The sequence below is a fragment of the Hippocampus comes genome, unplaced genomic scaffold, assembly GCF_001891065.2.
Source record: "Hippocampus comes isolate QL1 unplaced genomic scaffold, H_comes_QL1_v1.1 scaffold41, whole genome shotgun sequence".
Classification (NCBI taxonomy): Eukaryota; Metazoa; Chordata; class Actinopteri; order Syngnathiformes; family Syngnathidae; genus Hippocampus; species Hippocampus comes.
In genome coordinates, this window is record NW_017805153.1 from 579,774 (window position 1) to 592,611 (window position 12,838).

The window sequence follows — 12,838 nt, forward strand, 5'->3', positions numbered from 1 at the left end:
GACCACAAGCTGTAATTGCAGACTGCTGAGCGCTAACAACTTCCGGTGACGCAGTCACACGTCACCGTAGGTTAAAAATGACCTGCTTTGTTTTATTTTTTAAATACTTTTTGTGAAAGTGAGACTGATTAGGGTGCAGTGTGCATTAACACAAAAAATATATTACTAACATTCTACAAAGACACACAAATGTTTTTTTTTTCTCCTCTACACCTTTCGGATCTAATTGGGACGAGTCCTCGATCTACCGGTAGATCAGGATCGACGTAATGGGCACCCCTGTGTTATACTATTTATTAAAATGCTGCATCTTTTTGAAATAAGAGAATAAAGCGTTAATGTCGATGTAACCACGTCATATAGCCATCAGCGGCATTTGGCGCGTACTAACAGCCAGAAAAAGTTGAATCTGCGACTACATGAACAATGTTTTAACATCACCCTGAAGAGCTCAGGTAATAACCAATCACAGCTCACCTATTTTCTGAAGCTGAGCCATGATTGGTCGTTACCTGAGTTTTGAACAACTGTGATGTTATTTTCAGGCGACAGCAAGTGGCCAAATGTTGGAACGTCCACGGATTAAATATTTTTATCCAGAACCTCAAAACACAATTTTTCCAGACCGTTAACAGAACGGTTATGGGGGAAGCTTATCAATACTGCAGTTTTTAAACAATCAGCCCACTGAACAGTTTGGCACCGGTTCTTGGTACCCATCCTGAGCATCAACCCAGTAATGATTCATATTGTTGTTTTTATTTATTTATTTTTTATATTTTAATTTATATTATTTGGTATATTTATTTATTTATTTATTGACCTTTTCCTTACCGTAGCTATCGGGGTAGAGTTCTCTTTCTGCGTTTCATTTATTCATCAAGGACACTGTGCAGCATCACAGGAAAGCTGTCTTGTGAACAAATTACTATCCGAGAGTGGATTATCTGGCCAATTCATGTCTTTCATACCATGTATCTGGTTTTTCAACACGCTCATCACCACACTAACAATGTAGAGACCTCGAAACTTCAAGTACTGTATTACATTTCCAGTGTGTCAATGTTCTCATGCTAAGATGGAGCAGCAGCTGAAGTTTGTTAGTCAAGTACACTTGTTTAATACATGAATTGGAGTTGATATTTTGGTAGAATTTTAAAGAATGTTTTTCAACCTTCCAGAAATCGCATCACTGTGTAAAATTAATTTACATGTCTCACTCTGAAATGCGGACAAGTGTTTTTCCTTCAAATTACTTGAATAGCATGTTTGCCTTCTTGACTCTGCATTTGATTAAGTTCACAATCAATTTACAGAGTCACTTAAGCAAAGTGAAGTTCTGTTTGAATGAAATAGTCATTAATTCTCATTTAATGAATCTAATTTCAAGCCATTAATTTGACTTTATTTTCATTCATTTTTCCACATGTTCTCGTTTATGCCTCGTCATCACATGCTTGGAGAGAATGTGGGAGGTTGATAAGAAAGAGTTCACATCCGTGTAAAAGTAGTCACCGCACACATTCAGGAGGCCGAAGAAAGCTGCAAATGTTTGTACTAAAGATCATGTAGGAGTCTGAATATAGACCTACTTTTTGTTTTCAAATTATAATTAATGCATGTACTTGTAAAACCGTCACCCTTCAATTTAAACAAATTCCGTGACAGGAGGGTTCAGCATTCACAATGGATTTTTTTGTTTGTTTGTTTTGTTTTTTGTTTTGTTCAATATAAGAATGTGGATGTGCTATTTGATATATTAGTTATCTTGGCTTATCTGTGACTCAGCTTGGGCGAAAAGTATCTAGTTTTTATCAGAATCCGACTAATTTTGTAATATTTTGTAAGACTTGAAGAAAAGACTTGAAAAGAACCCCAATGTCTTTTCACAGTTATATATCAGAAAGCACACATATAAGCAGCATGTCACATGAGACACAATGCATTTTGTTTATGTATTTTGTTACTTTTGCCACACTCCCAAAAGGACCAGCCTGAACAAGGGTGATATGACACTACAAGAGAAGTGGATCAAATTACAGCATAAGGTATATAAATTAAGATCACAATTAAAAACAGTTAAACTGATGTTCCTTATTTACTCACATTGAAGACTCACCTGTTTCCGGTTAACCTGTTCGCCTGTGGACAGTTCCAAATGGGTGTTTTTTGAGCATTACTCAACATTCCCTGGATTTTGTTGCCTCTATCCCAGCATTTTTGGAGCACATTGAGCCAGAGAGTATATTTGCTAATAAACAAAAACAGTCATCCTATTAAACATGAACTATATCATCTTTGTAGTGTCTTCACATGAATATAGTTGGAAAATTATTCGTGAATCATATTCTGTTTTTATTTGTTTGACACAATGTATCAACTTCTTTGGAAACAGGGTTTGTGCTTGTGGAATGTCAAGGCAATTCAGACAGATTGTCGTGATGCCAGACATCACAGACTTGTAGGGGCCAGGTAAGAGGGCTTGGCCAACCAGCAGAGATGAATGACGACTGCAGGACGTGCAGTACAGAAGCTGATGAATTGGAAGACGATCGTTGGGCATGTGCCTCTGACCTGATACTGGGGCCTCAAGCTGCTGAAGAGCTGGTGCAGGATCGGATCCCGCAGTTGCATCAACGTGATCGGCATGCTGCCATAGAAACAAGGGCGGTGAGTGTGAAGGCACTAGATAAGACGATGTAGGACAAACAGGTTAACTGACTTGCAACCGGGGTTTGAAAAGACTGGCACAGCAACGTGAGAAAGGGACAGACTTGGAACAACTTGATGAAGACGATGGGGCAGGGTCAACAGAGCATCAATGACCTTTACTTGGCCCCCTTCATTGGCAAATGTGCAGTAGTCCCGTATAAATGGCCAAAAAGACACCTCGGTAACAGCCACACTGGAACAAGACATAGGCAATGGCATAAATTGATTAGAACTGGGGAGGCAGGAAGACAGTTAAAAGGAAGAGAGGCAGACCAAGGGGGCTTCCAGGCTGAGGAGTGGCTTGGTCGACAGGATGATGGTCAGCAGGGCGACGGCAGTCAGAGCAAGACGCTGTGCTAACATTATGTTCTATGTTATGTAATCACCGTTTGGATTGTCACAAAAGTTGATGGAAAAAGTGAAAAAGTGAGGCCAAGGGTTGCACAAAATCAAACACAGTATACAGATAAAGCCAAGGTTATGGAAACTTCACCTTCACAAAATCAATTTTTAAATTAGGCAGCCAACAAGCTGAAGCATTAGTTCCCTTTCAGCACTCTGTTCCGCTTCACCCCTCTTGGGCGTTGGCACAGTGGCCTCTTTCACGGTCCAGAATGGACAAGTTTGGGGGTCTTCCCCTTTTCTTATGTCAAATAATTATAAATATAAATGTCATGCGGTCATCCCATTTCCTCCCGATCATCACCGGTACTTTAACCTGAACCTATGGTACATCCAATCCATGTGGCTTGACCTGCTCTGCCAAACATTGTTTGTGACCCAGAATATTGATCCCCTTAATTAACAGTTAAGCAGGAGCTCCAGGCTTTCTGCTGTGCACACACGCTGCTGCGCACAGGTTGGAACCTTTCATAATAACTTTAGTACCAGCACTTTTACTCTTGGGTAATCAATGTGATTATTATTTACACAGTGCTCAGGCCCCAGAGGATGCTGAAACCTGCACAAATTTTCACATAAAAACACAATCAGTCCAGCTCACATGGGAATGGTCAGGCACTTTCAGACACACATACACACCACAAAGGTATCCTGTAAGTGTCTCTGTCGACTTTGGAGGTAATTACAAGTGCCACGGAGGAAAATGGGGACAAACCCAGGATGATGCTGCAGGCAGTGCTGTCACAGGCCTGCAGAGAAAACCAACACATATCTTTCTCTTTTTTTTTTTTTTTTTGTTATACTATTTATTAAAATGCTGCATCTTTTTGAAATAAGAGAATAAAGCGTTAATGTCGATGTAACCACGTCATATAGCCATCAGCGGCATTTGGCGCGTACTAACAGCCAGAAAAAGTTGAATCTGCGACTACATGAACAATGTTTTAACATCACCCTGAAGAGCTCAGGTAATAACCAATCACAGCTCACCTATTTTCTGAAGCTGAGCCATGATTGGTCGTTACCTGTAGCAACAGGTCCAAAGCGTGGACAGAAGGGGAGGAAGATTGAGATGTAGTTTGCAACATCATTATGACTGTGCCTGTACAGTTCCTACTGACAATGACATTTTTTGAAATGCAGAATTCTGATTTCCATGACCAAACAAGGGACAGCGGGTCAACACTGGAGGTGAAGGACAGGATAAAATATTTGTTTAATACATTTTGGATTTGAAATATCAGGGTTTAGTGTTTTATGTATGCATGCAGGGATATGGTTTTCTCCAAGTTGAAAAAAATGCCCTCAGTGCCCGCAGGGTTCAGGAATGCGAGGGTGGAGGTGATTGCTGTTCCTGTTTCTGCCACACATAACTCCTGCTTGCCCTGCAGCAATGCCAGCCAGTGTGGCTGACAGAACCAGATCCACTGCTCAGTGTGCACTGTCCGCATTCATTCATTCCCCCTCCATCTTTGTCTTTGATTCACATCCGCCCCCACCCCCAAAGCAGCCATGTGTGTGTGTGTATGTATGTCTGTGTGTAAATAAATATATAGAGAGATAGCTGGATAGACTATCTATCTATCTATCTATCTATCTATCTATCTATCTAGCTATCTATCTATCTACACACACACACACACACACACACACACACACACACACACACACACACACACACACACACACACACGTCACGGGGGAGGTTACGGTGGAGGATGTTGAGGAATTTCAGCCTTAATATGAGTACTATTGTTCCCAGTCTCTTTCCTGAACATCTGTTAAAACAAAGAATGTAGTTTAAGTTTATATCCTATTCCCCCTTGAGTGATTAACAGCCCCCAAGTGTCTTCTTTCGTATCGCCCATCTCTGAAAAGTCCCCCCAAGGCTGTCAAGTTTCCCTTGGGATAGGATAGGTCTGGAATTTGCCATCATGCTAAGATCGAACTGCATTGACCTTTCTTTGTTTCTGATTTTTACATAAGGGGAAGGACTGCCCTCCCCTCATTAACATACTATCCCTATATATACGTGAGACTATTTTTCCCTGGCTTCCTGACGAGGACTCTCAGAAGCTCGAATTGATTTGTGTTGAGTTGTGATAAACTGCAGAAAAGACGACGTGGTGTTGGGTCTTCTTCCACCTTATAGAGAAATAAAAGAACCTGTGTCCAAGGAGGGCCATAAGGAAATGGACAGATCCCCTCCACTACAAGAACAATATCGTACCATTGTTGAAAATTCCCTTTGAAGTAATACTTTTGAAGAAGAAATGGAGTTCTATTTCAACCAACACGGCTTTGCAGGGTGGCTTGTTTTCAATCCAGAATTGTTTGGGGGTGGCAATTTCAGAGTAGTTATGTATGAATGGACAGCTTAACATACATACACAGACAGGTCCTCTACATTAGCATCTCTGGTGAGTCAATGTTATTGATTTATAGTTTTTTTTTTTGTTGATAAAAATCAATTGGGAAGTACTGCTATACTATTGTAGTGTAGAGGTTTGGAGTTCATGAGGTGATGTATTGGACCAGGGGTGGCCAACCCGCGGCTCGCGAGCCGCATGCGGCTCTTTGGCCGGCTCAATGCAGCTCCCGGGCTTTCAAATGACAACTGTCGAAAACGCCTCGGCAGTGGCGCTGCCATTCAAACAACGGCGTTAAATACAGAGAATTTACTACGTCAGCCTATCATCAATCCCGTTACTTGATTGACATACAGGGCACCAAATCAGATGACAACTGAATCACCGCTCATGTGCAAACCACGGTGCTTAGCGCTTACGAGTGACCTACAGGGCAACCAATCAGATGACAACTGAATCACCACTCATGCGCAAACAACGGTGCTCAGCGCTAAACGCTAAGCTAGTCAGCGAATTACCTCCGATTTTAAGGCAGGGTTGTACAATACGTCAATCGCGATCGACCCAGAGCCAGCGGACTGGTCCCAAGTCACGTGCGAACGTTGGGAGAAGGAAGTAGGGGCGAAAAAAAAACTTTGTGTGTCTGTGTGTTTCAATTCCATTCATGTTCGGTGACGTTCCGGCTGTCACTCGGCGTGCGTGCGTGTGTGCTTGCGTATGCGCACGTGTGCGTGGTTGGGCGCCTGAGTGTGTACGTGCGTGCGTGTGTATATGCTTGCACGTGCGCGATCGGTCTGTTTCGTAGCTTCAAAAGTCGATCTTCGGTCAAATACGTAGCAAGCTGACCCAAGTCGTAAATGTGGTTTTTTTTTTCTTCTGGTAATATATTCAAAAACGTGAACTAGGAAAAAAAAATATATATATATATATATATTCAATAGCGCTGAGAAATTTGATACCTCTAGCTCGGACCTGAACGTGAATAAAGGAACCGAAACTTGATATATATGTAGTGTGTGTGTGTTTGTGTGTGTGTGTGTCTTCGTAGATTGGCTTCTAATTCTGCTTTTTGTGTCATCATGTTTGCCTTTTTTTCAGCAAAGGCGAGGAAAAAAAGTCATACAATAGCCTTCTCGCTGTACCAAAACAACAAATGTTTTCTTCCTTTGAGGTGTGACAACTAAGTAATTTCTGAATATTATTTTTCTTTTCAACAACTCAAAATGTTCAGTGGCATCCATACGGCAGCTACTGTATCTGCATCTAATGGATATCAGCTGCTCATCCACACATACAGTACATCCCTGCCAGGAGGCTGCGACACTTCATACCGAGGTTTGCAATTGGGGACATTTTGTTTGCGTAATGACACTGTGGCCTGCACAGCTTGTCGTCAAACCGCAGGGTGCTGTTTATTTAGCCAAACCTGCCGTGCAACATGGTGTCGGAAATAACAGCACGCCCCGTGTCCTTGTCCCAAAGGTTCACGGTTGCCTCATGTTTGGACCAGTACATACCTGCTCGAATCAGCAGCCCCAGGTATGCCCGGAGCTCCAGTGTGGTCAGTGCACTCCAGCTTGTGAGTGCCCTGCATCCTTGTAAATTTGTCATTTGGACAATCTGCTCAATGATGTCGTTGGGGAAAAACAGGTTGAACACGGTGAAGGGGCTGCTGATCCTGGCAGTTGTGTATGCTGTTGGCCCCAGAGTGGGAATTGGCCAGGGGATATCATGTCTGGCCACCACGTGTGTTGGAGACCGCACATTTTTTTGCATTTTCAGACCGCAAGCTGTTGACCTTTTATCCGCCACGCTCCTCCTGATCATACTCTTCATCATTGTCCTCCAACGACTCCTCGTCCTCTCTTTTGTCCTCTCCTTCCTCCTCAGACTGCTCGTCATTTTTGTCCTCTCCTGACAGGTAATTCTCATGAGAGCATTGCTCGGATGTCTCTGACGACGAGTCTGAAAGGTACCCCTCTCTTTCATCCAAAATGAATCGTTGTGCAGCCTCCGCTGAAATTTCCCTTGCCAGCACTGCACTGGTCATAAACTTAGCTGAAAAGGTCATGATCCAATATGAGATAATAGTTGGGGAAAAATTCAAATACCACACTTCAAATTCAAACAAGTGCGTTCTTTGAGTTATCTTTATCTTTGATGTAACCTATCAAAGACATCAAAATTCCCCAAAAATGTAAGTGATGTGACACAAGGGTTTTCTCTTAATATTCTATCTTGACCAAATTGCAAAAAACAAGCTAAGAGAACTAGCTTGTTGTAATATCAATGTTTTGTTTGATGTTTGTTTTTTTTTTTTTTTTTACATTTTGAAATCTGGAAAGATGAGGGGGGGAGTCGCAGTACCCGCAGATAACCCACGCAGGAGAACATGCAAATTCCACACAGGAAGGCCAGAGCCAGTATCGAACCCACGACCTCTGCACTGTAAGTGCAACGCGCTAACCACTGGACTACCAGGTCACCTACAGCGGAAATTAACATGGCAAAAAAAATAAGACAAATTACTGAAATTTTCCAACACGTGACACAGTCGCAAATGTCGCTATGGTGCGGCGTACGAGCGTGTAAGAATTAAAGGTTAAGCACGTATGGAACATCCGGCAAACTTACCTGCTTGCATCGATTAGTGTGGGCGAATGTGGCATTATATCTCGCTGACACTACTTGCGTTGTGAATGCATGTCCATGCGACGCTGCGTATTTGCTCAACCCAGTGAGCATTTTGTGTGTGCTGCTCGGCTTTACCTTCATTTTATTTCACAGTAGTCTTGCTTGTGAAGTCTCCTAATCCTTCAATTGTTTTGTGGTTGAAAAGAAGTATCGTCAAATTGCTGTTTATGGCAATCTTTTTTTTTTTTTGTGTTGTTGTTGACCGTCGTCAGTCTTGTCAAATCCGAATCATTTCCAGGCTGAAGAGAGACTCCTCCATTTCTCCAGTTCTGCAATTTGAAACAAAGTCATTTTTGTGCTCGGGTCACGATTCACGAGACTAAATCCTGCCTGCTTATTTGCAGAATGAAAACATATCACTTCCTCTTTCTCTGTGGCCAATCAGTGGACCAGTTCGTGTGTTCTTTTGAAACCGTACTCGATAAAGTGAAATTGCACATTGTGAAAGGAACATTGACTGATAATACAAAGCCCTTTTTAGGCCATTGTGCATAAAAATGCTATTTTCTAAAAAAAAAAAAAATCAGGAATGACTGCCACGATTCTCTCCATTGTGTCTTTGCATTATTCAATTTTTGAATGGAGCAAGCTATATTTAGATTTTGACACACATAATCATTAGGCATTTAGCAAATATCATCTGGGTAGCATGATGGCTCTTTAGAGAGATGCACTTGTTTACTTCGCATCACTTGTGCTAGCAAGGAAAGTGGCGGAGACGGGAGAGGCGACCCCCCACAGAGCCGACACCTGACTAATTCTATGCAACCATTCAAATGACGGTCTCCTTTGGTTCACTTGGTGATAACCACCTGCTGAGCATGCTCACGGAGGAGCATGCTTATGCAAATTCAGAAAGACTTTTGAAAAAGGACAGTTGATGCAAAAGCACGTATATTTAGAAGCATTTATTGGGGGAGAACAGATGATTCAATCGTAAGTGAACAAGATGCAGCTGCGAACTACATTGTTATTTTTTTGTTTATTTTATCTTTCACTTCCAAAATTGCATGTCGGTGCAATAGAAAGCCTCCTATTTAGTTTCACTACCAAAGAAAGACACCTCATCTTTTTCTCGAACACCCTGCTACACTACTTGCAGCATGAGAATGGGACTCCTTTTCAGCCCTGGAGTTCCACAGTTCATACCAGCCCAGATTTGTTCGGCAGGGGCGCCAGCCCTCCTCAATCTCTGACAAGGCACCTACTTCAGACCCACACCTGGCCCCTGACTCCTTACCTGCTAAGAGCAGCCGTTTTGGCTGCTTATGCCACCCTCCACTGCATTGACAGTTTTTCTTGACATTGTTCATGATTACCTGTTTGATTACCCACTTTTTTCATGGTGAATTCATGGGGTAAGGGTTTGGGGTGACACACAAGGGAAAGACATTCACCAGGAAGCTGTAGCTTTCAGGTGCCTGTGTCAAACACAAGGCCCGGGGCCCAGATGCGGCCTGTAACATCATTTTATGTGACCTGCAAAGGCAAATCATGCATGTTAACTTGATGTTACTTACAAATTGTTTTCATTTTTGACAACACGGAAATGCGAGTATTAACCTATTTTCACACTATGAAGCGGAGTAGAAGGTGCACTGCAATGAATGAAATTTTAAACCTGGTTTTATGTATTGTATTAGAGCGCAGTGCATTATAAGGAGCATAGAATAGAAGCTACAGTAGTGGCCGCGGCCGCGTTATGCATCCACTAGATGGAACTACGCTAAAGTGAATACAATACAATACAACTTTATTTATATGGAGTTTTCACAACCACTGCAGCTGTAACAAAGCACTTTACAGAACATTTAAAATACTGTGTCCAAGAAATCAGAATATTGATCCATATGTAGCTCCTTCAGGATGTTGCATGAAGCATGACACAAAGTCCATAAAAATACAGGGTTTATTCCTTGGCAACCCGTGAGAACTGGTCAGAAACACGGAACTGAAACATGTAAATCACAATTCAAAAATACAAAACAATAAATGAAAGATAAAAGTTCTGAAGACAATTGATTCAACAAAAAGGCACACCAACCGTGTGGGCTCGCATCCACAATGGGTTAAATATCCTTAGAAGTCTTGCTTGGCTCTTTCTTCCTTCATTTAGTCAGTCGTTAATTATGCTTTTGCTATTATCTTTGTTTCATAATGGCTATGGCTGCGCAGAGCTCACAAAGTAATTGTCTCAAACGAGTGTGTGTTGGCAAATGCACATGTGAATTGGTATCGTGCAGAATCCTTTTACATTACAATTGGGTGCTGCTCATAACTACTAAAAGATGGCATACGAACACTAAAAGGGAAACAACTCACCTTATATAATGCACACCAGATTATCAGGCGCACTGTCGGCTTTTGATAACATCGAATGCTTTTAAGTGTGCCTAATAGTGAGGAAAACATGGGACAAGGTTTTTGTTCCCAACACCACCTTTAAAATGAAGAATAAAATAGTTCACTGGGTTCTTGTAATCCATCAATTTGTTGCGTACATATGATGATATAAGGCAAGCATACATGTATATTAGGGTGGTCCATTTTGGAAAAGTTTGTCGGATTCGTCGGGCCGGGTCGGAAATCTTGTCGATACTATGACACAAGGATGTGTGCAAAATTTTATTCCGATCGGATAATATTATCCCGTCCCGCAGAGCGACCAAAGTTTCCCCTATGGAAAGAATGTTACGGGGCTGAATGGTAGTACGGTTTCTCCCGTACAGTAAGGATTTTGTTTTGCTCAGTTCGCACTTGCAATAATTCAAAGACGGAAGACAGGAACGCATGTATTGCAAAAAAGGCAACCGTGGTTATCCTTCAACACTGGTGAGATTGTTGGTCCATGTTAACTGGTCCATCTGTCTATCTGTCCATCTGTCTATAATGTCCATCAACACTAGTGACACTGTTAGACCGCAAAAAAAACGAAATCCGCCGTGCGTGCCATCCCATGCCTACTTCGCGCACGGGTGCAACGCCCGGTGTCGCTCCACGACCTGCAGAAGGTGCTGTCGCTGTTCCTCGTCGCGCGTAATGGCGCCGCAGAACGCGCTGATGAGGGCGACGCCCCTCTCCGCAAAGTCGTTCACCACCCGTAGGTGACGAGCGCGCCGACGAGCCGTGGTGAAGTCGTCCCTCTCCGACCTCTTTTTTTTTTTTTTTTTCGATGTCGAAAAGCGTCCTCAGCTCAGCGTCCAGTAAGAATTCCGGCGATTCTCGACTTCAATTGAAAGATATTAGCTCGCCAGTAGGTGACCGTTGTGTGTTAGGCGTGCGTTTGAGTTTGTCTCCGGCTGCTGAGAGCAGCGATGGAATGGTTAGTTCGTCAGGAGGGGATCGTTCGGGCAACATTCAGCCCAGCCAGTGTCACGCATGGCAAACAGGGCACGGTTAAAATACACATGTTCACCCTACTGAGACCAGTTGTTATGGTGGAAACTTTGGCCGCTTTGCGGGACGGGAAAATATCATCAGATCGGAATGAAATTTTGCACAGAACCTTGTACCATAGTGTCGACAAGAATTCCGACCCGGCCCGACGAATCCGACAAACTTTTTTTTTGCCATGAAAATGTGGACCACCCTAATGTATATGGGTTCACAGTCATAACATCCAGCCGAGAGAAACCATAACTACAAAGTGGCCCGTGACATGAATGAATTTGACGCCCCTGTTTTCAGGGAAAGGAGGGTGTTGTCATGTTTCTGGATTCGAAGGGATGATAAATTTGGATGGGTTGAAGGAGAGTAGTTTGCTGCTTCTTCGGAAAACAATTACTTTTCTTGTGGAGAGAAAAGAAACAACTTGCCTCCGTCTCCTAGTTACATCATTTACTGCATCTCCGCACTATGGAGTTTTCTACAGAATAGCAATGTTTTTGTTATGGTCACTACACAACATGTCATTCAAGAAGTGGGACACCCAGCACGCGTTGCAGTTGCAATTAACACTTGTGTTAATTTATACCAACAGGGAAAGGTTGCAATATAATTATCGTGGTGGTGTTTCTCGTCGGCTATTACATTATTCGTACTTTTGGTATTACGTTTTGGTGACTTTTGATGACGCCCATAAGCCTGGTTCACACAGCCCAATTTTAGTCCCGATTCCCCCGTCTGGACAATTGTAAGGATGATCTCATTATTGTAATGGCTCCAAAAATAATCTTATCAGATACTCCTGCCATGTGTTGTGTACTCAGAATGAGCGCTCGGAAGGACATTTTGGCCGCTGCCATCTTAAAACGAGGTTAATCAACATGTTGGATTGTTTCGGCCCGCCTTTCACCGTGTGCGGTGTGCCCCAAGGACAAACGAGCACAGAACCTGTTGACAGTGATGTGTATTCAATCAAAAAGTGGATGGACAAGGCGGCAAGGATGCAGGAGGGGATTCCGAAAGCAAAACGGTCATCACGCAAAAGAAAGTCCCTGCTCACGGTATGTCCACTTCATTAACCAGTGCCTTTACTGCTTTTTATATCGCTTTTTTTCTGTTAAATACAAACCACAAACTATCACATTTAAATTTACAATTACCGATTTTTCTTAAACAGCCAATTATTCACGGGGTTCTTCAATTAATTGATTAATCACATTGTCACAAAAAATATTTCTAAAATTTATATTCATTTAGTATTCAAAAAAACGGAAATG

General features: G+C 42.4%; 1 protein-coding gene across 1 annotated transcript in view; it reads right to left on the minus strand.

Moving 5' to 3' along the window:
• LOC109514941 (uncharacterized) overlaps positions 1-8,127 on the minus strand; it is a 28,146-nt gene extending 20,019 nt beyond the window's left edge. The window contains exons 1-6 of the mRNA XM_019868409.1: positions 8,118-8,127; positions 7,296-7,541; positions 7,001-7,177; positions 3,643-3,673; positions 2,833-2,905; positions 2,575-2,685 (exon numbers count right to left, since the gene is read on the minus strand). Of these exons, the coding sequence (XP_019723968.1) occupies positions 2,575-2,685; positions 2,833-2,905; positions 3,643-3,673; positions 7,001-7,177; positions 7,296-7,541; positions 8,118-8,127 (648 nt within the window). The remainder of the gene's footprint in view (positions 1-2,574; positions 2,686-2,832; positions 2,906-3,642; positions 3,674-7,000; positions 7,178-7,295; positions 7,542-8,117) is intronic.
• Between the last annotated feature and the right edge of the window lie 4,711 nt (positions 8,128-12,838).